Here is a 22,211-nt window from a genome sequence, read left to right as displayed (position 1 = left end):
ACGACCGCGAGAGTATGAGGAGAATGATAGATAGGCACTGTGACTCAATTAGATAAGGATAATGTGGGAAGTGCAGCAACAACTGGGACAAGATGTTTCAATTTGCGTTGTTAGGACTTGGAACTTAATGGTGTAATGCCTAAGCAACTTTAAAATTGAAATGAGTTGAAACTGAAACTTAACTGAAACAGAACTGACACTGATTTGAACTGAAACTGAATTATAACAGAACTGGAACTGAACTGAAACTGAACTGAAGTGAAACTAAACTGAAACTGAACTGAAACTGAACTGAAACTGAACTGAACTGAAACTGAACTGAAACTGAACTGAAACTGAACTGAAACTGAACTGAAACTGAACTGAAACTGAACTGAAACTGAACTGAAACTGAACTGAACTGAAACTGAACTGAAACTGAACTGAACTGAAACTGAACTGAAACTGAACTGAAACTGAACTGAAATGAAACTGAACTGGAACTGAACTGAAACTGAACTGAAACTGAACTAAAACTGAACTGAACTGAAACTGAAACTGAACTGAAACTGAACTGAAATGAAACTGAACTGGAACTGAACTGAAACTGAACTGAAACTGAACTGAACTGAAACTGAAACTGAACTGAACTGAACTGAAACTGAACTGAAACTGAACTGAAACTGAACTGAAACTGAACTGAACTGAACTGAACTGAAACTGAACTGAAACTGAACTGAAACTGAATTGAAACTGAACTGAAACTGAACTGAAACTGTAATGAAGTTGAACTGAAACTGAATTGAACTGAAACTGAATTATAACAGAATTGGAACTGAAACTGAACTGAAGCTGAACCGAAACTTAATTTAACTGAATCCGAACTGAAACTAAACCAAACTGAACTGAACTAAATAGAACCGAAATTGAACTGAAACTGATCATCAAATTCATGTGTTAGCTACTCTAAATTATTATAATACAAAAAATGAGATAAGATAAAACTTCGGTTTTGTACCATACCGTAAAAAATTATATCCAACCCCATAAAATGAATCTTTAATCACATTAAACGAAGTTAATTCGCCAAGCGATATTGATTAAGCTGTCAAATCAATAAAATTTATAACATTGTTTATACTTTATAAAAACAGTTTCTTTCACAATCAGCTAAACTTCAGCAACTTTCAATCTCGATTGCTGTGTCGCTGTTGCTGATTAGGCAAATTATCTAGTCCTTAGGTTATGCACTGAAGCGTAAGTTTTTGTTTAGTGGCCTATATATTTATGCGCATTAGACGCGACCAGCAAAATCCGCAGTTCGCTCAATCAGCCAAAGACAAACAATCAGAAATCGCAGCCCCGCAGCAAATGTCGAGCCACAGCGAACAGTGTAAAGTGCTTGGCAAAAGTTGTACAGCTGATGCTTGAAGCGATTGCCCCTTCCTCTATCCGCCAATAACAATCCCCTTCCCCTCCCCTCCCCTCATATTTCACGTTCCCCCTTTGGCTTTGTCCACCTACTGCTGATTAAGGTGCGACTGGCTGACTGGTTCACAGGGGCTTACAGGGCGTATGAGCAACGGCAACATTGTTAACGGCGTTCAACTGTGACAAATGCGTTTGCCGGTTTATACCCCCACACATACTCACACACACACTTACACACACTGCACACACACATGGAATCTCATAACATATGTTTCTGTGCATGTTGGCGGCTTAGAATTATTATTTATGAACAAGGCAACGCACACAGACAATGAAACTCGCTTCATACTCTGCCTTACTCTCTCTATCTCTCTCTCTCTCTCTCTCTTGTTAATACTTCTGCTCTGGCTCCTATTGCTCCGCCTGACACTTGTAATTTTTGCTGAGGTTTTTGCACGTTTAGTAAATAAATCACGCGTTTGTTGTACCCACTGTCCTTCATTTCCGCCCCTCCCCCGACGCCTTCGACGTTCTCCGCCATCTTTAGCTATGCCACAAAATGCTTTGTCCCATTTTTTATATATAAATAATTTGCTTTTTGGGCAGCCGCTGACCAACTTGGTCATTTTTGTTGTTCTTCGTGGTTGCTTGTTAGTTTTACTGTGCATACACTGAGAGAAATAAATCATTCATTTATTTTTGATACACAATTGAAATATGTCATTTTTTTTATTATCTTTTTGCCACAAAAGGTTTTTATTTACTCAAGCTTGTGTTGTTTTAAAGATAGAGGTTCCATAACAATCTGTTGTTTTTTGCAGTTCACTGGACATTTGGTAGAAATAATATAGAAAGAAAATTTATAGCAAGTAAAATTCTTTGAGAGTTTTGTTTAAGAAGAACCAATTCAACAAGTTGAAAATTGAGTTTCCTTATATTGACTTGCTTTAATAATGTATAATATATTATTTTGATCAATTAAATAATCTAGATTTGCAATCATTTATTAAGACAATGTTATAGGTATATAAATAAATATAATAAACAATTCAATGGATATTTTGTGGAAACAAGAAGACATTTGATAATCATTAAAAATTTATATTATTTAAATCAATTAAATAATCTAGCGTTGCAATCATTTATTATGGCAATCATGAAATGTACAATTAATTTACAAATTGTTTAATGTCAAAGAAATTAAAGCAATAAATAAATTTTTTTTAATGTAAATATGATTAATTGCCAATGATTTTTTCGCTGTGTGCACGTACATAAAACTATACATTGATATGACCATAAAAAGACATACGAACACAGGCACGCACACCCAACCACACACACACACACACACACACACACATACACATAGAAACTAGCTGACCTGAGCGAGTGACCAACGTGTGGCGGCGCTTCTGATGATTTATTATGTGTTGCCTATTAACGTCTGCCTTATGATGTGAGTGTGTGTGTGTGTGTGTGTACGCTTGCGTGTGCGAAAGAGACTATAAATATATGTAGAAAGTATGTGGGAGAGAGGGAATTTAGGGAGGTTTCACCCTTGGGGAGTATTTGCTATCATAAATAAACGCAAATCTATAAACTAAACAAAACTAAACACATGTGTTATTTATACATACTCGTACACAACAAGCTGAAAGCGACATTTAACTCGCACGAATAAACACATGATTCTCCTCTCTCTCTCTCTCTCTCTCTGGCCATGTTGCAACTGCCCCACAGACTGTTGTTGTTACCAGAGCTAATGAGCACGAAGTTGTCAATGTGTCAATTTAATTAGACAAGTAACCCAGCCCAGCAATGACACCAAATTGAATTATTACGACGACATTTCGAGCTGAATTTCGAAGCTTGTGTTTATGTTTCCAGCTACTCCCGATATAAGGCGTTCTTGTAAATTATAGTTGTTGTTGTTATTGACCATGTTCTTGTTGTTGTTGTTGTTGTTGATGTTAACATTGCAACATTTGCGCCACATGATTTGTTGACTTCGGGTTTGGCAAATTGTTGTCGGCCCCCCCAAGTTTGCTTCATTTGCTGCCAAAAATCAAAGCAAAGTAACCTTTGCGACCGCATCGCGTATACGCAGCGAGTGCCCAGCGGCTGTCAGGTGGTCACGGGAGGCATCGAAGGCAAAACTAAGACTAAGCAAATCCAAAGCCAAAGCAAAAGCAAATCAAATCATTTATGCTGCCAGCGGCCCATCAATAAAGCTCATTTGACAGCCAAGTCTAAGAAGCATTGACCAAACAATTAACGCTGCTTTAATGATTTATGTGCAAGTGTGTGTACGAGCGCATGTGTGTGTGTGCGGGTGAGTGTGTGTGAGGTGCGCCTATTGTGGGTGAGTTAATTATGCTCAGCGGAACTGAATGATGAGCTGCCTGAGAGGTTTATGCTGTAGTCCGCTCGGTCTCGGGGACTCTCAGCTTACAATCGGGAATTAGATGTCGTTGCCGCTTCGGTTGTGGTCATAATTGTTGCAAAACAATTGATTTCAGCGGCTATGCAAACGTACATATTTACACGGATTTGCTTAAATACATGGAAACGTAATAGTACCACACGATAATTACACTTTAAGCTTAAAGATCGCCGAGAGTTTGAAGTTCTATATATGCTTAATATTCTTTTTATACCCACTACCCCTAGGATAGAAGGGTATTATAACATTGTGGATTCATAAAATGTATGTTACAGGCAAAAGAAGACATCTTCGACTCTGTAAAGTATATATATTCTTGATCAGAGTCAACAACTCAGACGATATAGCCATGTCCGACTGTCTGTATGAAGCACTGGATCTCAAAAATAATGATTATAGTTTTTATTATTCCAATTTAGTATGAGCCTTAGTTTCTTTGGCTGACAATATGGTATATTTTTCACTATTTGGTATATTTTGAATGTAGAACTATGACAATATACCATATATAGCATTCGGTATGAATTTAGTATTTTTGCGGTATATTAATTATATATTTATATATTTTAAAAGTTTTGCTATCAATAAAAATGTGTAGTATAGGTAGGTATACTTTTAGTATTTTTGTGGTATATTAATTTGGTATATTTTAAAAATATATCACACTTTGTCTGCAATAAAAATAGGTCGCAGATATAATTTTAGTATTTTTACTATTCGGTATATTTTAAAATTAATACCGCACTGTTTTCCTTGCAATAAAAATGAGTAGCGGTTATGGCAACGGGTATCTCACAGTCGAGCTAACTCTACTCGACTAGCTTTCTCACTTGTTAAAAGTTTATCGGTTTTTCTTTTGTTCTTATTTAATAATCAGCTCAACAGTTTGCTAGACTTGTTCGCTCTCGTTCTCATGACGCTTTCTTCAAGCGCACTTGGCTGACGCGCTTTCTCTCGCAGTATTCTCTAGAGTTCTCTAGAGCTGAGCAGAGTTTTGCTGCTGTGCTCTCTCTCTCTCTAGTTGCCCATTCAGTGCGCTTACTTAACATGCAAATTTGATGGCAGTTCAACTATAAAATGCGAGCCGGCAACATTTTCATTTTCAAATTTCACTTGGTAAATTTTAACTACTATTTTTTTTTGTATGGGAGTGGGGAGAAAGCCGACACAACTTTTTTGCATGGCACTTGAAGCAAAAAGTCAGTGCTCTCGCAACCTTTCTCTCCTTTTTTGTGGCTCTTTCCCACTCTCCTTTTTACCCAGCACTTTGCATCTCTTTCTGGGCTTCTTGTCGCTTTGCTTCGCTTGGGGCATTTTGATACTCCTTGCAGCCAACCCGTTTTCGTTTTCGGCCATTGTTTGTCTATTTACACGAGCTCATTAACATTTGAAATGACTTTTTGCTTCGGTTTGCCAGCAAATTTTTCGTGCGTTGAGTTATTTTAATGTTTTGGCTCGGCAAATATACAAGTATTCCCTTGCCTCTTCTTCTCTCAATTCTCTTCATCACTCTCCAACTCTCGAGCGCTTGTTTTAATTTCTTTGCGTTTGGCATTAAATAAAATTTGCAAAAATAATTTATACCGACCAAAAATTAAAAAAAGAAAGCTTTTTAAACATTTACACAACATCTTTTTCTTTCTTTTTTCTCTTCTCTCGTTCATATTTTTCGTTTCTTTTTTTAATCAGCAAGGAAAAGTGAGAGGGAGAGCGAGAGAAGGGTATTGTCGTTTTGTAAGGCGTGAGTGCGATAGACTGATAGCCTGGCACTCATTTATGCTAATTTGCGTAATTATGCGCTTCATAAAATTACTCGGCAAATGCAGTGTAGCTCCAAAGTTGAAGTTGCCACTTGCCAACATTTGTTGTTGTCCCCCTCTCGTTGTTGTTGTTGTTGTTGCAACAATTAACAACAGCAGGTTGAGTGGAGAAACAGTAGGCAAAACGCAATACAAATAGCACATAAAATATTGAAAAAGTTTCATCACAAGTCAGACAGAGAAGGAAAACGAACGAACACAGCGAAAAGGAAAGGAAGGGAAAATATGAAATGAAAATGATGAAAATTTATAAATGAGTCGGGTTTTTGAAGTCTGTTAACTACCTCAGTCCACAGTTGAAGCGAAGCATCGACTTCCTCTCATTTGAGGATGCTTGCTTTGCCTACACCAAATGATGCACTGCGAGTGGGGTATGCCAGAGTAAAGCAATTGAAGTAGGAAGTAAGGAATGATACATTACAGACTGTCTTTATAGCACAACTTCTAGTCGAGCATTTGTGATTATTGTTTTTTCTTATTGTTTCCATATACTATGTACGTGCTGAAAGTTTTTATATTTGGTTCGTTCGCTTTTCAAGTGAAGTTTAACGAATGAGGTTTACAGCTTCACGCCTGCTCAGAGCACAGATTCATGTATGCTTCATTTGCTCGTTGAATAATTGAATGTGGCTCACACAAACATTCTCTCACATTCACTGGATACATGTGAGAAGTGGGAAACAGAATAAGTGCTGGGAATTAGCTGCCTTGTTTGGCTTAATTATTTACGACGTTTGCCGACCAGTGACTGTAAAACTGTACGCACTACATAAATTATGCCTAAAATTTTCAATTGTTGTTACAATGTTTTGTGTAATTTTCAATGCGACTAATGAGCTGCCTGCCAGCCACTCAACTCAGCGGTGGACCAATGGAGAGACAAAGAGAGAGAAGGGAAATTGGGAGGAAAAAATAGAGGGCGGCTCAAATAAAGCCACGGCTAACAGGCTTCGGACATAAACACCTGGCAATTGTCCATTTGCGCATATAAAATGCAATGTTCAACGTTTCGATTATTGTATAACAACGACGTACATCGATAACCCATCAAAAGAGCCATCTATTAATAAACGAATTCGGTGTGTATTTCATATGCATATTTTATTTGCTCACCTACCGAATGTATGCGATACCGAGTTTTGTTGAATTTTAAAGCAAACATGTGGCTTTCATTTGATAAATTACATATACTCAAAATTTAAATTTAGATTTATTTGAATTTCATATGGAGGGCATGTTTAAATTTAGACTAACCTCAGATAGATAATGGAAATTGTGTTGATTTTATTGTATGCATCAATTTGCACTTTAATTAAATATATTTTAGTGTACTTTAATATTTAGGGAATTTAGATGGGCTCTTAACACGTATTTCCATATTTGCCGTTTACATTAAAAGCTATGAAATTTAATATTTTTATTGGTCTAAATGAAAATATGTATTGGTTTTGGTTGTTATTTGTTCTTTAGTCCTAATCGGCAGCAACTGATTCAAGTTGAATTGAATTGAATCAATTTAAGTTATTAGCTTTATTAAAATTTACATTTTTGATTTGATAATCGAGAACTTATAAGCTTTCAACTATTTTGTTAAAACTCTAGGTGACTTTGATTCATGTATACTTAATATAATTAAATGTTGTTTTCCAAAATAAACTAGAATATCTTTTTTATATACTATGCACATAAGGAATAGTTGAATGACATTTATATTGCAATATTAAAGCAATACCAGAAAACAACTACATTTGGCAATCGTATACGAGTTGCTCGATTACATTTCACAAAACGTCGAGCGAGCTTTAGTACTAAATAAGTTGTTGGTATCAAAAGGAAAATTCAATTTCACTAGCCGGCAAAAAATATGTAGAATGAGGGGACGGGGAACGTGGGACGGCGACTAAACTTGCACTCTGTAAGCGAACTTGTCGAGCCTGGCACATTTTGCCATTGAAATGCAAATGAAATTGAATTGTTAATTTCAAATAGAAAATCCTTGCGGGCCATTCATTCAATATTGAATGTGCTCGCAATAAATGTAATGACTGGCACAGTTTTTCTTCTCTTCTCTGGCGGGCTCTTATGTAACGGGCGGGAAAATTGGCACGCAAACAAATTTTGTAGGAAACGTGGCCTGTTTTTTTTTCTGGGAGAGAGCAAAGAAAATGTTATTTTATATGTATACTTTATATGCCATTCGAATATTTACACTTACGTATGCGTCTGTATGTGAATATTCACATATATAACACATATAACGTTTCCGTTTCCGTTAAAAAACCCCCAATTGAAAACTCGAATTGCCCGAACTTTGGTGCGTAAACATTGCCAAAATTGCCAAAAAAATAAAGAAATAAATGCTGAGAAAAATCTGATAGTTAAATTAAAATTCAATTTTTTTTATTAAATAAACAATATTTTAAATATCGAGTGTACAATTGAAAAAATATCTTTAATTTTCGTAGTTCACACTTTAATCAAGTGCGTATTTATTCTGATTTAAATCAACACAGCTGACAATAGTTGTAAAAAAAATATTCCATTATTAGTGTTCGTTCAGTGGTCGCAGTTTTTCCATGCCAAAAGTATTCCACCTTGCCCCCCTCACGTTTTTCTATGGTCATAGATAAGCCATAACTAAACGTGTTTCGTTCTCCAAATACGTTGACAAAGGTCGAGACCTCGTTTACCTGCCAAAGGTTGGCACTCCGTGCAAAGGGTGTGATTATGCCGCTGACACATGACACCTTCAACTGAAGTGTGTGCCCCTCGTTCATTTTCATTTTCCCATCTCCCTCACACTTGTTCACTGTTAGTCTATGTATTTGTGGTCAACATGTTGCCCCCTGAAAACATCGCAAAAATATTGTAGCATATTTTTGGGCTGCATTGTTTATATACTCGAAAAACAGGGTGTATTGAATTTCCATTTTGAATTTAAGACATTACCAATTTTAATATTAAAACTATTTAATATTCATCTTTTGTTGAAATTAAAGCTTTTTTTGTTAATCTCATGATTCTATCATAAAAATGTATCAAATTTGTATTAAAGATTTTTTTGTGAATATTAATAAACAGATCTTGACGTTTTGTTACTAACTATAATATAATGTTAATTGAATATAAATATACCTAAATTGTGTATTAAATTATATACACCTTAGTGTAAATTCGTTAGTAATTTCTAGGGTATTTCAAGTTCTTTCTACTAATGTCAACTATTTCATTGTTTTGTTTTCTCATTTTGCCATTGCTGTTTGTACCCTTTTAGCACATGTCAAAGCATTTTGAACTCGTTGGCATTTCGTAACACCTCTTTCACCTTTTTCTAGGACTCTACACAACGAAACCCTCAGAAAATTCTCTCTTTCTCTCTTCCCCCCCGCTCTATCTTTTGCCCTTCAGTGTTTGTTGCTGCCGCTGCTGCTGATGTTGAGGTGTAGTTGCTTGTGTCGTGTTTGTGTTTTGTTAGCCGCTGCCGCTTTCAAAATGCCATTTAGAAAATTCAATAGCGCTTTGATTTTGTTTCGTTTATTTTCACAAAGTGTTTTCCACTGCCACTAACTCCTTGTCCACACTTTTCTGCCCTCCTCCCCTTCCTCCGTCGACTCCACACTTACTATAGCCCCAGCTTTTGGTCAGCATCTAGCTGAAACTCAGGCTCAAATCGATTTCGCGTCGTTTGTTGATTTTTCGTTGCGTTTTGTTTAGCGTGAAAATCAAACTGTTAATTTGCGCTTTTGTCTGCAACGATTTAGTTCGGTTCAATTCGTTTAGGTGGCCTTAAAAGGGGACGAGAGACTAGCATAGAAGAGCAAAAGCATTGGGAGGAGGGACTCGAAAAAGCTTTTTGAGAGCCACGCACAACACTCCACGTGGTATGGTCAACAGATTCTGACCCAAAAGCACTTTGCTAACCATTTTGCTTAGTTTATTTATTGTTGCCGTTGTTTTTGTTGTTGCTGCTTTTGTTTGCTTGTTTGTTTATTTGTTGCTAGCTTGTTTTTCGGTTAGTTGAACGCCTTTTGTTTTTGTGGCTGCAAATTAATGTTTGCTTAAAGGATTTAATAAGCAAATGATTTTCATTTTCTGACTAGGCAACACTTTTTAACACTGCTGCAATGAACAATATATTTTGTAGAAATATGTGTCGACTATATATATATATATATGTGTGTGTGTGTGTGTGTGTATGCGTTCACGCTAAAGTGACTGCGACAGAAACATCATCAATCAACATCAATTCAAATCCAAGTCAAAAGATGAACAGTTGATAGACAATTGAGAAGGGAAATTGAAATAGAGACTCAACATGTTATGTGTGAGTGTGTGTGTGTATGTGTAAGTGTAAGATTTTACACAATTAATCAACATTGCAAGAAATGTTACACTCTAAACATGGATGAAATAGACAAGTTCCTGGAAGAACAGCAACAGTTTGAGAGCTACTGGGAAGTGTTTGGAATGAAATGGAAGACGTTATAGTTGAAGCAATACTTTAAATTATTTGATAATTTTACAAAAAAAGAACACAAAAGATTTTTGAAGAACATAAGCAGTTTTAAAGTCATTGTAAATAGTTTGGATGTAATACTGTAAATTATTTAATATTTGTATATAAATAAAACTTTACTGCACTGTACTAAAGAACAGTAACAGTTTGTAGGCCATTGGAAATAGTTCGGAATAAGATTATAAAATCGTTCACTCATTTGATAATTTTACTATTTGTTTATAATTATCAACTTTCGCATTCACTCAACAAAAATCTGATTAGATTTGCCAGCATGGTGGCCTAACAAAGTCGTGTGCAATAGATAAGCTAGCTAACGACCTAAAAGAAATAAGTCAATAAAAAGTATATGAAAGAAATAGAAAAAGGCGGTGGGCGATAGGAGATAACTGTTTTGCCATCAATTTTAAGCCATTTGTTTTGGTTTTGTATGCGCTGCCCAGCTAAAAATTAGCTTCACGCCAACTATTAAAAAGTCTTATTAGATTGCTTTTATGCCAAAGTTTTGGCTGCTGTTGCCATTGGCAACACTCGCTGCTGGCCTCCATTCTATGTTGCCCGTCCCTCTATCTACCGCAGACATCACACGACGCTAGTTACTTTACTTTTAATTACTTTTGTGAAAATTCATTTATCACTTTTATCCCAGCTCAAACTCAAGCTCAAAAGCATAGCGACCATCTCTGACTCGCTCGCTAGCTGGTTCTCCCCTAAGATCTATGCGAAGGGCCATTTTTCACTGAAAAACTTTTCCACAAAACACACACACACACACACTCGTGCACAGGAAGTGGGGCAAAGGAAGCGGGGAGGTAGTTGAGTGAGGATATAAAATTGAACGCCCTTTGGCCAGTCATCGGCCAGTTTGGCAGCTGAAAAAGTCAAGTGGAAATTCAATGATGCCATTAATTGGCCAAAGTTTTCACTTATGCTCTGATTTTTGGCCCCACAATACATACATACATTCCCACACACACACCCACACACACACACTCATACATGCATATACAGACAAATGCCTGTGCCTGGCCTTGGCTATCAGCTGAAACTGTGCCAGGAAGTACAAATGTAGCTGGCTGCTAAATTTACGGTTTCCCCCTCAGTTCAGCACAACTTTCGGCCAACTGTGCAGCCAAATTGCATGAAATCAGTTTAGCCAGAAACGCCTACATACACGACTCCATCTCCATCTCCGTCTCTGACTCCATCTCCTGCTGCCGTCAGCCGTCTGCCATTTATCTTGCAATTGCAACTAGCGCGGAGCTCTAAATGCTTCCTGCATGTTCCAACTCGCCACATACGCCACTCACCTCCTCTGCTTGTTGCCCCCATTTCTATTTCCTACGACAACAACGAAACATTTTACATACAAGTCCGAAAAAGAGACTGCGAAACTAACGTCTATTCAGCAAGAAAACTTACGATTTTTACTAAGATTTTTGCAGCTGATTTATTGCATTTTTTATAAGCATATTAAAGACAGATACGTTATAGATTTATGTATTTATTATCAAATGATAAACCAAAAATTATCATGCTGTCGACAACCTTTGATTAGTAAACATCGCGCGATATAAATAAACTTTCGACTCTTTGCTAGAGGTTAGTAATTATTTGTGCATGGCATTACGATAATCACGTATCACGATATCACGTATCGTATGTATAAATCTTGATTAAACTGACACTATTAACATGGTCTAAAGTCCTAGTATTAGTAAAGTCTTAGAAGACTGACTACGAGCTAATTATCGGCTGGTCGAAATTTTGCTGAATAATGACTTGCAGAAATTGTTATTTACTTTGATCGAAATTGTGCTGAGTAATGCTGACTTGCAAAAGTTGTTATATACTTGAATCGATATTGCGCTGCATAATTATGACTTGCAAGAGCATGCATTGGACTTGGATCTGTGTAAGTCTATTGAAAGCTTTTAGCTTCAATATAAAAAGCTAACAATTGTTCATTAGCTCAAACATTCAACCAACAAGCATTGAAGAGCAAACATCATTATGAAGTACATACCAGAGATCAATTACAATGCCGATGATAAAGTGTGGAGTGGCCAAGAGCCACCCGCATATTTCGCAAAAGATCTTTCTGTCGGAGAAGTCATTTTCCATGAAATGCAACGCCATCTAAAACTCATTGCGCAGGTTAGTTACAAATAAATGTATGTGTAGTATTTCAATAATTAACGCTTGTAATATTGAAATCCAAAGATATCCGCTTCGGAGAATACGGTGCTGACAAGGGAAGAACTCCTCTTGAATTCGATGCGAGTGGCCAATTACTTGAGGAATATGAAACTTGAACAATCGGATGTCATTGGACTTATTGCCAGGAATACTACGCATATAACAGCTGTTGCCTATGGCTGTTTCTTTAATGCCATGGCTTTTCATTCGCTCAACATAAATTTCGAGCAGGAGAAGATTGAACATCTCTTCAACATGACCAAGCCGAAGATTATATTCTGCGATGGCGATGAATACGAAAAGGTAAAGGCTGCCACAAAGGAACTGAATGTGCCAATTGTGACAATGAGGAATCACAAGGATGGTTCCATCGGCATTGAGGAAGTTCTTAAGACACCCGTTGATCAATTCTTTCAACCTGCACGCCCAGAATTGGGAAGCAAGCAGAATTTGGTAATTCTCTGCTCGTCGGGTACAACGGGAAATCCTAAGGCTGTGACTATGCCTAACAATCCTGCTGACACCAAAATTTTTCCGTGAGTCAAAAGGTTTATTTTCGTTTAGTGCAATCTTCTATTTATTTTGTTTTCTTTTAGTTTTGTAACCACCGTGGATGTTCTGTACTCACCGAGTACTTTAGATTGGGTGACAGGATTACTTGTTACCATTACATCTGGAATTCGAAGCGCAACTCGTATAATTTCAGATAAACCATTCAATCCAAGTGATTTATTGCGACTCATTAAGAAATACAAGGTCACATTTTTAATGCAAGCTCCCCCACATATGGCGCTTATGATCAACTGTCCGGAATTCAATGAGGATTATCTGAGCAGTATACTTTATTGTATATACACAGGAGCCGGTTGTTCTTTGGAAGTGCAACAAAAATTTCGCCAGCGGCTTTCACCTCAAAGTTTATTCGTTTTTAGCTATAGCTTTACAGAGTTCTGTGGCGTGGGATCAATTAATTTGCACTTTGACCAGAAGCCTGGGTCAGTAGGTCGCTTAGCGGGTGGTTACAAGTTGAAAATTCTAAACGATCAGCGTGAAACTTTGGGACCAAATCAAGTTGGTGAGATTTGCTTGCACTCTGGCAAATATTGGGCCGGATACTATGGCAATCCTGAGGAAAGTCGAAAGTTGCGAGACAGCAACTTGTGGTATCACACAGGCGATTTGGGCTATGTTGATGACGATGGATTCCTCTATATTGTGGATCGCAAAAAGGATATGCTAAAGTATTCAGGCCTAATGTATTATCCCCATGAGATTGAAAACGTTATTAGCCAAATGCCAGAAGTTTCGGAAGTTTGTGTTTTCGGTGTCGTGATTAATAATGAAGACGCCGCTGCTGCAGCAGTTGTAAGGAAAATTGGAACCCAATTGGAGCCTCAGGATGTTATTGATTTTGTGGCGAAGAATGTGCAGGCTAAGCATAAGCATTTGAATGGCGGTGTCTTTGTGCTTGACGATCTGAAGCGGACAAACAATGGCAAAACAGATCGACGTGCAACAAAAACATACTGCCTAGATAAGGTAGTGTAAGTCTGATTGTAATTATATCAATATATTACTTAATACTCGTATCATTAGGTTAATAAATCGATAATATATTTTAAAAATAAATTTGACAATCAATATGTAAATAAGAGTATCAACAAAGGAGATAACTTTATAGTCTTCTATTTAAAATGAAACCCAGAAAGAAGTAATTCCCTTAGTCATCATCAGACACTACACTGATAAGGTGTTCTACGTTCAAATGAACTCTTAGCTCTTACAAACTAAAAACCATATGTATTGTTATCTTCGCGCCACCTTATTAGACCGTAAAGTAATGAATCAATTTTACTGTCTAGAAAATAATTAAATACATTTGTTGCGAGATAAGCAAATGACTAAATGGATTTTATCAATCAAGTGCTATTGTTTAACAAATTTGAGATTCTCAAATTTTATTCGTTAGCTATAAAATTTTAGCTTTAAGAATTTACAAATATATGGTCCTTTCTGAATTATTACCTGATTATTTTTTAAAGACTTTTTCGGAAAACGTAAATTTAGATTTTTTATCAGTGCTGAAATATTATTACGACTAATAAATCAATTGAAGAAGGTCGCCAGATATATCATATTCGTCACGTTTTTGTTCAAGTCATTTCGATAAGGTGGTAGACCACAACGTTGTTAATGATTAAGTTGACTCGACTGACTGGGTTGAAAGTCTAATCGTCTATCGCTTTTTTTTATAACATGTTGTTTGGCGTCGTTGAGAGTAGACGACAATCACTAGAGTCTAGGGAGCGTTGTAAACCCAATTCACTGAGATATTTACCTCCCAATAATGATCGGAATTTCGCTTTATAACCCTGACTTGCCAGCAATTCTTGAACTGTTTGCAGTGTATAAAAAGCGAGCTTCGACTAAGAAATTTTAGTATTAGTTCAAAGGTAATCTAGAAACAACGTTAGGATGAAGTACTTGCCGGAAATCAGCTACAATGCCGATGAAAAAATATGGAGTGGAAAGGAGCAACCTGCATATTTCTCAGCCGATTTATCAGTTGGCCAAGTTATTTTCCATGAAATGCAACGCCATCCGAAACTTGTAGCTCAGGTTAGTTGGAAGTTATACTTAAATATAAAGTAGGCCTTTATTAATCAGGACATGGCACATTTTTACTCAAAGATTTCTGATACGGAAAATACGGTGCTGACAAGAGAGGAACTCCTCTTGAACTCAAAGCGTGTAGCTATCTACTTAAGGAATTTAGACCTTGAACAATCGGACATAGTTGGAATCATAGCAAGAAACACAACGCATATATTCGCTGTTGCCTACGGCTGTTTTTTCAACGGCATGGCTTTCCATTCGCTCAACATCATTTATGAGCAGGAAACGATAGAAAAACTGTTTGATATCACCAAACCAAAGATCATTTTTTGCGATGGTGATGAATACGAGAAGGTGAAAGAAGCCACAAAACATTTGAATCTAAAGATTGTTACAATGAGGAATCACAAAGACGGTTCCATTAGCATTGATGAAGTGCTTGCCACACCAGTTGATCCATTCTTCCTACCAGCAAGTCTCGAGCAGGGAGTTAATCAAACCTTGGCTGTTCTCTGTTCCTCAGGAACTACTGGTACACCCAAAGCCGTCACAGTTCCTAACGCAAATGTCGTGAAAAATATTCTACCGTAAGTGACATGGCATCAATCTGTAGGATTTTTAATTTTTTATCATCGACATTTTATTTAGCCTCGTGACTATTTCCGATGTTTTGTATGTACACAGTACTTTGGATTGGATGACAGGTCTTTTCGCAGCAATTACGACTGGAGTTCAAAGTTGTCTACGCATAATATCGGATGAGCCTTTTAATCCCTCCGATATATTGCGACTGATTAAGAAGTATAAAGTTACGTTTTTAGGTCAAGTTCCTCCGCATATGGCACAGATGATTAACTCCCCAGAATTTGACAGCGACTATTTAAGTAGTCTAAAGTTTTATTTCTATGGAGGGACCGGATGTTCTCTTGAGGTTCAAGAGCGCATTCGTCGATGTCTGCCGCCAAATTGTGTATTTGCTTTTGGATATGCTTTTACAGAGTTGTGTGGTGGAGGAACTGGGAATTTTCACTTTGATCAAAAGACAGGTTCAGTTGGACGTTTATTGGACGGCGTCAAGATGAAGATTCTCAACGAACAAAATGAACCCTTAGGTCCGCATGAGGTTGGTGAGATCTGCTTATACACCGGAAGATTCTGGGCAGGATATTATGGCAATCCTGAGGAAACTCGCAAATTACGAGATAGAAACTTGTGGTATCACACTGGAGATTTGGGTTATGTCGATGACGATGGATTCTTATTTATCGTTGATCGTAAAAAGGACATGCTCAAATATAATGTCATTATGTATTATCCACATGAAATTGAGAAAGTAATTAGTCAAATGCCAGAGGTGTCGGAAGTCTGCGTTTTTGGTAAACCAAATACTCTTTATGGAGATGAAGCAGCTGCAGCGATTGTTAGAAAAACTGGAGTTCAGTTAGATCCTCAGGATGTTATTAACTTTGTGGCGAAACATTTGCAACCGAAACATATGCAGCTCAATGGTGGCGTCTTTATAATTGATAGTCTGAAATATACTTCCAATGGTAAAACAGATCGCCGGGCAACAAAAGCATATTGCTTGGGCCAGAGATGAAAAATAATCATAATAATCGTAGCTATAATTATTCATTATGTTCTTAATAAATTTATAGCAGAGTTACGAAAAATATGTTGCGGCAATTCGTAAAATTAATGTCGGAATCAGCTTTTTAAATAAACAGACAATGTAAACATATTAATTATTCCATAGTCTAATCGGTTAACTTTTCGACCAATCGGATTAAATAATTGTCTTTTCAAGAGAATATGTTATTACTAAGAATTTGTTTTGAGCATATGAGATTCATTTATCAGCACGAGACTATTTGATAGACCTTATCACTTAACACTCTCTTGAAAATTGATCATTTTATGTATTTACAATGTAATATAATTGAAATTATCTAACCCATTAACATGGGGCTATGCATATTGAAAAAGTTTTGTGATTTTCACCTCCTAATAAAAATTATCACTTGATAGCAATTATGTAATTGTCAGTGGTGTATAAATAGAGTGAATCGACCAAGAAATTAGCTCAAAAGTATTCAACAAACGACGTTAGAATGAATCATTTTTAGAATCATTTTTTTGCGATGGCGATGAATATGAGAAGGTGAAAGAAGCCACAAAACATTTGAACCTGAAGATTGTGACAATGAGGAATCATAAAGACGGTTCCATTAGCATTGATGAAGTGCCTGCCACTCCAGTTGACCCATTATTTCAACCAGCACGTCTCGAACAGGGAATGAATCAGACTTTGGCTATACTTTGCTCCTCAGGCTCAACGGGAACACCAAAGGCTGTTACAATTCCCAACGATCAGGTGATTAACATTGTATTTTCGTAAGTAATATTACATCTTCTGAGTTTTATGGACGCTAATCATTTTTTTTGTAGTTTTGTTAACACTTCAGATGTTCTGTTTACTAGCAGTGGCTTAGACTGGGGGAGTGGACTCGCAATACCTCTTACATGTGGAGTTCAAAGTGCTCTTCGTATAATAACTGAGCAGCCGTTCAATGCTTCTGATTTATTGCGGATGATTAAGAAGTATAAAGTGACGCTGTTAGTACAGCCTCCTCCACAAATGGCGCAGATGGTGAACTGTCCCGAGTTTAAAGAGGATTACCTGGATAGTGTACTCTATTATTTGTACGGAGGTTCTGGCTGTTCCTTAGAGGTTCAAAACAGATTTCGTCGGACACTTTCTCCTAAGTGTATTTTAATGTTTGTATATGGTTTCACAGAGTTTCGTGCAGCAATTATTTCAAACTATCATTTTGATCAAAAGCCCGGCTCCGTAGGTCGCCCAATTGATGACGTCAAGTTAAAGATCATTAACGAACAGAATGAACCTCAAGGGCACAATATAGTGGGTGAGCTTTGCGTATACAGCAACAGATATTGGGCTGGTTATTACGGAAATCCTGAGGAAAGTCGAAAGTTACGAGACAGTAACTTGTGGTATCACACAGGCGATTTGGGTTACGTTGATGTCGATGGATTCCTCTTTATTGTGGATCGCAAAAAGGATATGCTAAAGTATTCGGGCTTTATCTATTGTCCTCATGAGATTGAAAACGTAATCAGCCAAATGCCAGAAGTTTCGGAAGTTTGTGTTTTCGGTGTTGTGATTAATAATGAAGACGCCGCTGCTGCATCAGTTGTACCAAAAATTGGAACTCAATTGGAGCCACAGGATGTTATTGATTTTGTAGCGAAGAATGTGAAGGCTAAGCATAAGCATTTGAATGGCGGTGTTTTTGTGCTTGACGATCTGAAGCGGACTAACAATGGCAAAACAGATCGACGTGCAACAAAAACATACTGTCTCGACAAGGTAGTAAAAATCTGATTGTGATTATAATAAAATTAATATCACTTACATAATATCATGAAGATAGTAAATCGTTAATATATTTTCAAAATGAATTTGACAATCAGTATATAAATAAGGGTATCAACAAAGGAGATAACTTTGTGGTCTTAAATTTACAATCAAACCCATAATGAAGTAATTCCCCTAGTCATTATCAACCACTAAACCGATAAGGTGATAGGTTCATATGAACTTCTAGTTCTTATAAGAAAAAAAAAAAGTATGTATGGCATAGTTTATAAAATTTGAGATCCATTACTTTTATTTGTTAGTTATAAACTTTGAGCTTTTAGAATTCATATGTATATACATTTGGAATATATTATAACAAAATGGTCCCTTAACTATTATTAGGCTAATATTTTTTAAGAATTTTTTGACAAAGGTTAATTTAGATTCTTTTATCAGTGATGAAATATTTTTACGCATAATAATCAATTGAAGAAGGTCGCCAGATATATTCGTCACGTTTTTGTTTAAGTAATTTTGATAAGATGGTAGACCACAACTTTGTTAACGATTAAGTTGACTCGACTGACTTGGTTGAAAGTCTAATAGATTATAGCTTTATTTAGATAACGTATTGTTTGAAGTCGCTGAGAGTATTTGGCAATCACTAGAGTTTAGCGTGCCTTGTAAACCCAATTCACCGAGATATTTACCTCCCAATAATGATCGACATTTCGCTGTATAACCCTGACTTGCCAGCCATCGTCCAACTGTTTGTAGCATATAAAAAGCGAGGTTAATCAAGAAACAACGTTAGGATGAAGGTAATTAGTCAAATGCCGGAAGTCTCAGAAGTCTGTGTCTTTGGCAAACCGAATACTCTCTATGGAGAAGAAGCAGCTGCAGTGATTGTTAGGAAAACTGGAGTTCAGTTAGATGCTCAGGATGTTATTAATTTTGTGGCAAAGCATTTGCAGCCAAGACATATGAACTCAATGGAGGCGTCTTTATAATTGATAGTCTAAAATATATTTCCAATGGTAAAAAAGATCGCCGGACAACAAAAGCTTGTTGTCTAGAGATAAAGACGAAGAATTATACATAAGGTAGTTATAATTATTCATTACTATAACAAAATTTTATTACAATTTTGACGATAAATGTTTCTTCAATATTGACATCATATGACTTATACGAATTATCCCCTTTATTGTAACAGTACCATAAGTCTATCTTAAACAATTTTTATTTTTTTATGATTTTATTAACTTCCTAGTATTAATGTCGAGAGATAAGCATACTTATCTTTCTTACTAACATATGTGGTGTTATAGAAGATTTGCGAGATATTTCGTTTTTAAAATCTCATTTTCATATGAGATTTCTGACTTGATAGCAAAAGTTAACACGGCAATTGTATTATTATGAGTGGTGTATTAAAAGCATGCATCACCAAAAAGTTTATTCAGAAGTGTTCAACAAACGACGTTAGAATGAACTACACACCAGAAATCTCCTACAACTCTGACGAGAAGGTTTGGATTGGGAAAAAGCCACCAGCATATTTCTCTCCGGATTTATCAGTTGGTCAGGTTATTTTCCATGAAATGAAACGCCATCCGAAACTCATAGCACAGGTTCGTTAGAAATTATACTAATTATATATTAGGGCATCAGTGATCAGCGCAACTATTTTTTTTACTCAAAGATATCTGTTACGGAGAATACAGTGCTGACAAGAGAGGAACTCCTCTTAAACTCGATGCGTGTAGCCAGTTACCTAAGGAATTTAGGTCTTGAACAATCGGATATAATTGGAATTATAGCTCGGAATACTACTCATTTATTTGCGGTTGCCTATGCCTGTTTTTTTAATGGCATGGCTTTCCATTCAGCCAACGTAAACTACGAGCAAGATAAGATTATAAAGCTATATGATATCACCAAACCAAAGATCATCTTTTGCGATGGCGATGAATACGAGAAGGTGAAAGAAGCGACAAAACATTTGAATCTGAAGATTGTGACAATGAGGAATCACAAAGACGGTTCTATTAGCATTGACGAGGTGCTTGCCACTCCAGTTGATCCATTCTTTGAACCAGCACGTCTCGAACAGGGAATGAATCAAACTTTGGCTATTCTTTGCTCCTCAGGGACAACGGGAACACCAAAGGCTGTTACAATTCCCAATGAGGAGGCAATTAAAAATGTTCTTGAGTAAGTGAAATGACACCAATTCGATGATTTGGGTTTTATAAATTTATGTTTTTCCTGTAATTACGTAAACACTTCTGATGTTTTGTTTACGACAAGCGCTTTGGATTGGGTATCTGGATTCCTTATAACTTTAACATCCGGAGTTCAAAGTGCTCTTCGCATAATAACTGACAAGCCATTCAATGCTTCTCATGTTTTGCGACTGATTAAGAAGCATAAAGTGACGTTGATAATGCAGCCTCCTCCACAAATGGCGCAGATGGTGAACTGTCCCGAGTTTAAAGAGGATTACCTGGATAGTGTACTCTATTATTTTTACGGAGGTTCTGGTTGTTCCTTAGAGGTTCAAAATAGATTCCGTGGCACACTTTCTCCTAAATGTAGGCTAATTTTTGGATATGGTTTCACGGAGTTTCGTGCAGGAATTATTTCAAACTATCATTTTGATCAAAAGCCCGGCTCCGTAGGTCGCCCAATTGATGACGTCAAGTTAAAGATCATTAACGAACAGAATGAACCTCAAGATCCTAATGTAGTGGGTGAGCTTTGCATATACAGCGAAAGATATTGGGCTGGTTATTACGGAAATCCTGAGGAAAGTCGAAAATTTCGAGATAGTAACTTATGGTATCATACGGGAGATTTGGGTTACATTGATGACGATGGCTTCTTGTTTATAGTTGATCGTAAAAAGGACATGTTAAAATATCAGAATATCATGTATTATCCTAATGAAATCGAAAAGATTATTTCCGAAATGCCAGAGGTCTCCGAAGTTTGTATCTTTGGTGTATTAAATGACTTAAATGATGACGAAGCAGCTGCAGCAGTTGTTAAAAAAGTCGAAGCCCAATTAGAACCCCAGGACATGGTTAACTATGTTGCAAAGCGCATTCACGCTGATTACTTACAACTTCATGGAGGCGTTTTCATAGTTGATAATCTAAAACGTCTTAGCAATGGTAAAACGGATCGTCGGGCAACAAAAGCATATTGCTTGGGCCAGGTCGAAAAATTAATGTCGGAATCAGCTTCTTAAATAAACAGGCAGTGTATGCCAATTTATTATTCCATAGTCTAATCGATTAACTTTTCGACAAGTGGGATCAATTGATTTTCTTTTCAAGTGGAAATGCATATCCTCCTTCTCTTATGTATTTTCATTAGAGACGCTAGGAAATTAATTTCATTTTACAAGCATATCCAATTTTGCTAAAACTTTGTCTTTAGCATATAAGAGGTTATCATTTAAAAGTCTCCTGCAAAATATAAAATTTTATGTATTTATAATGTAATATAATTGGCATTATTTAAAGTTATAAAAGTTTTGGGATTTTTACCTCCTAATAAAAATCCAATTATCGCATATTACTCTAATTTGATAATTGTCTGCAGTGTATAAATATAGAATGAAACTCAAAAATATTCAACAATCAACGTTAGAATGAGGTCTCCAAAGTTTGTGTTTTGGTATTTTAAATCATAAAGGTGATAAAAAAGCAGCTGCTGCTATTGTCAGGAAAGTTGGACCCCAACTGGAGCCTCAATATGTGATGAACTATGTTACAAAGCACATTAAGGATGATTATTATTATTTGACACTCT

General features: G+C 36.5%; 3 protein-coding genes across 5 annotated transcripts in view; 2 read left to right on the top strand and 1 right to left on the bottom strand.

Moving 5' to 3' along the window:
* Positions 1-22,211, bottom strand: part of LOC117566242 (hemicentin-1) — a 131,657-nt gene that overhangs the window by 75,350 nt on the left and 34,096 nt on the right. The window lies entirely within an intron of this gene.
* On the top strand, positions 12,183-16,973 carry LOC117563435 (uncharacterized). The gene is made up of 6 exons (XM_034241769.2): positions 12,183-12,349; positions 12,416-12,927; positions 12,988-13,935; positions 14,854-15,010; positions 15,083-15,594; positions 15,656-16,973. Exons 1-6 carry the CDS (start codon positions 12,206-12,208, stop codon positions 16,605-16,607), a joined length of 3,225 nt encoding a protein of 1,074 aa, XP_034097660.1. The 5' UTR covers positions 12,183-12,205; the 3' UTR covers positions 16,608-16,973.
* On the top strand, positions 19,876-21,862 carry LOC117563434 (uncharacterized). Its single transcript, XM_034241768.2, is given in 2 exon segments — positions 19,876-20,023; positions 20,095-21,862. Coding segments are annotated over 2 exon segments (1,695 nt in total). The 5' UTR covers positions 19,876-19,879; the 3' UTR covers positions 21,646-21,862.

This window comes from Drosophila albomicans, chromosome 2L, assembly GCF_009650485.2.
Source record: "Drosophila albomicans strain 15112-1751.03 chromosome 2L, ASM965048v2, whole genome shotgun sequence".
NCBI lineage: Eukaryota > Metazoa > Arthropoda > Insecta > Diptera > Drosophilidae > Drosophila > Drosophila albomicans.
Note: the sequence above shows the minus strand (reverse complement) of the source record. Positions and strands in the feature narration are given on the sequence as shown.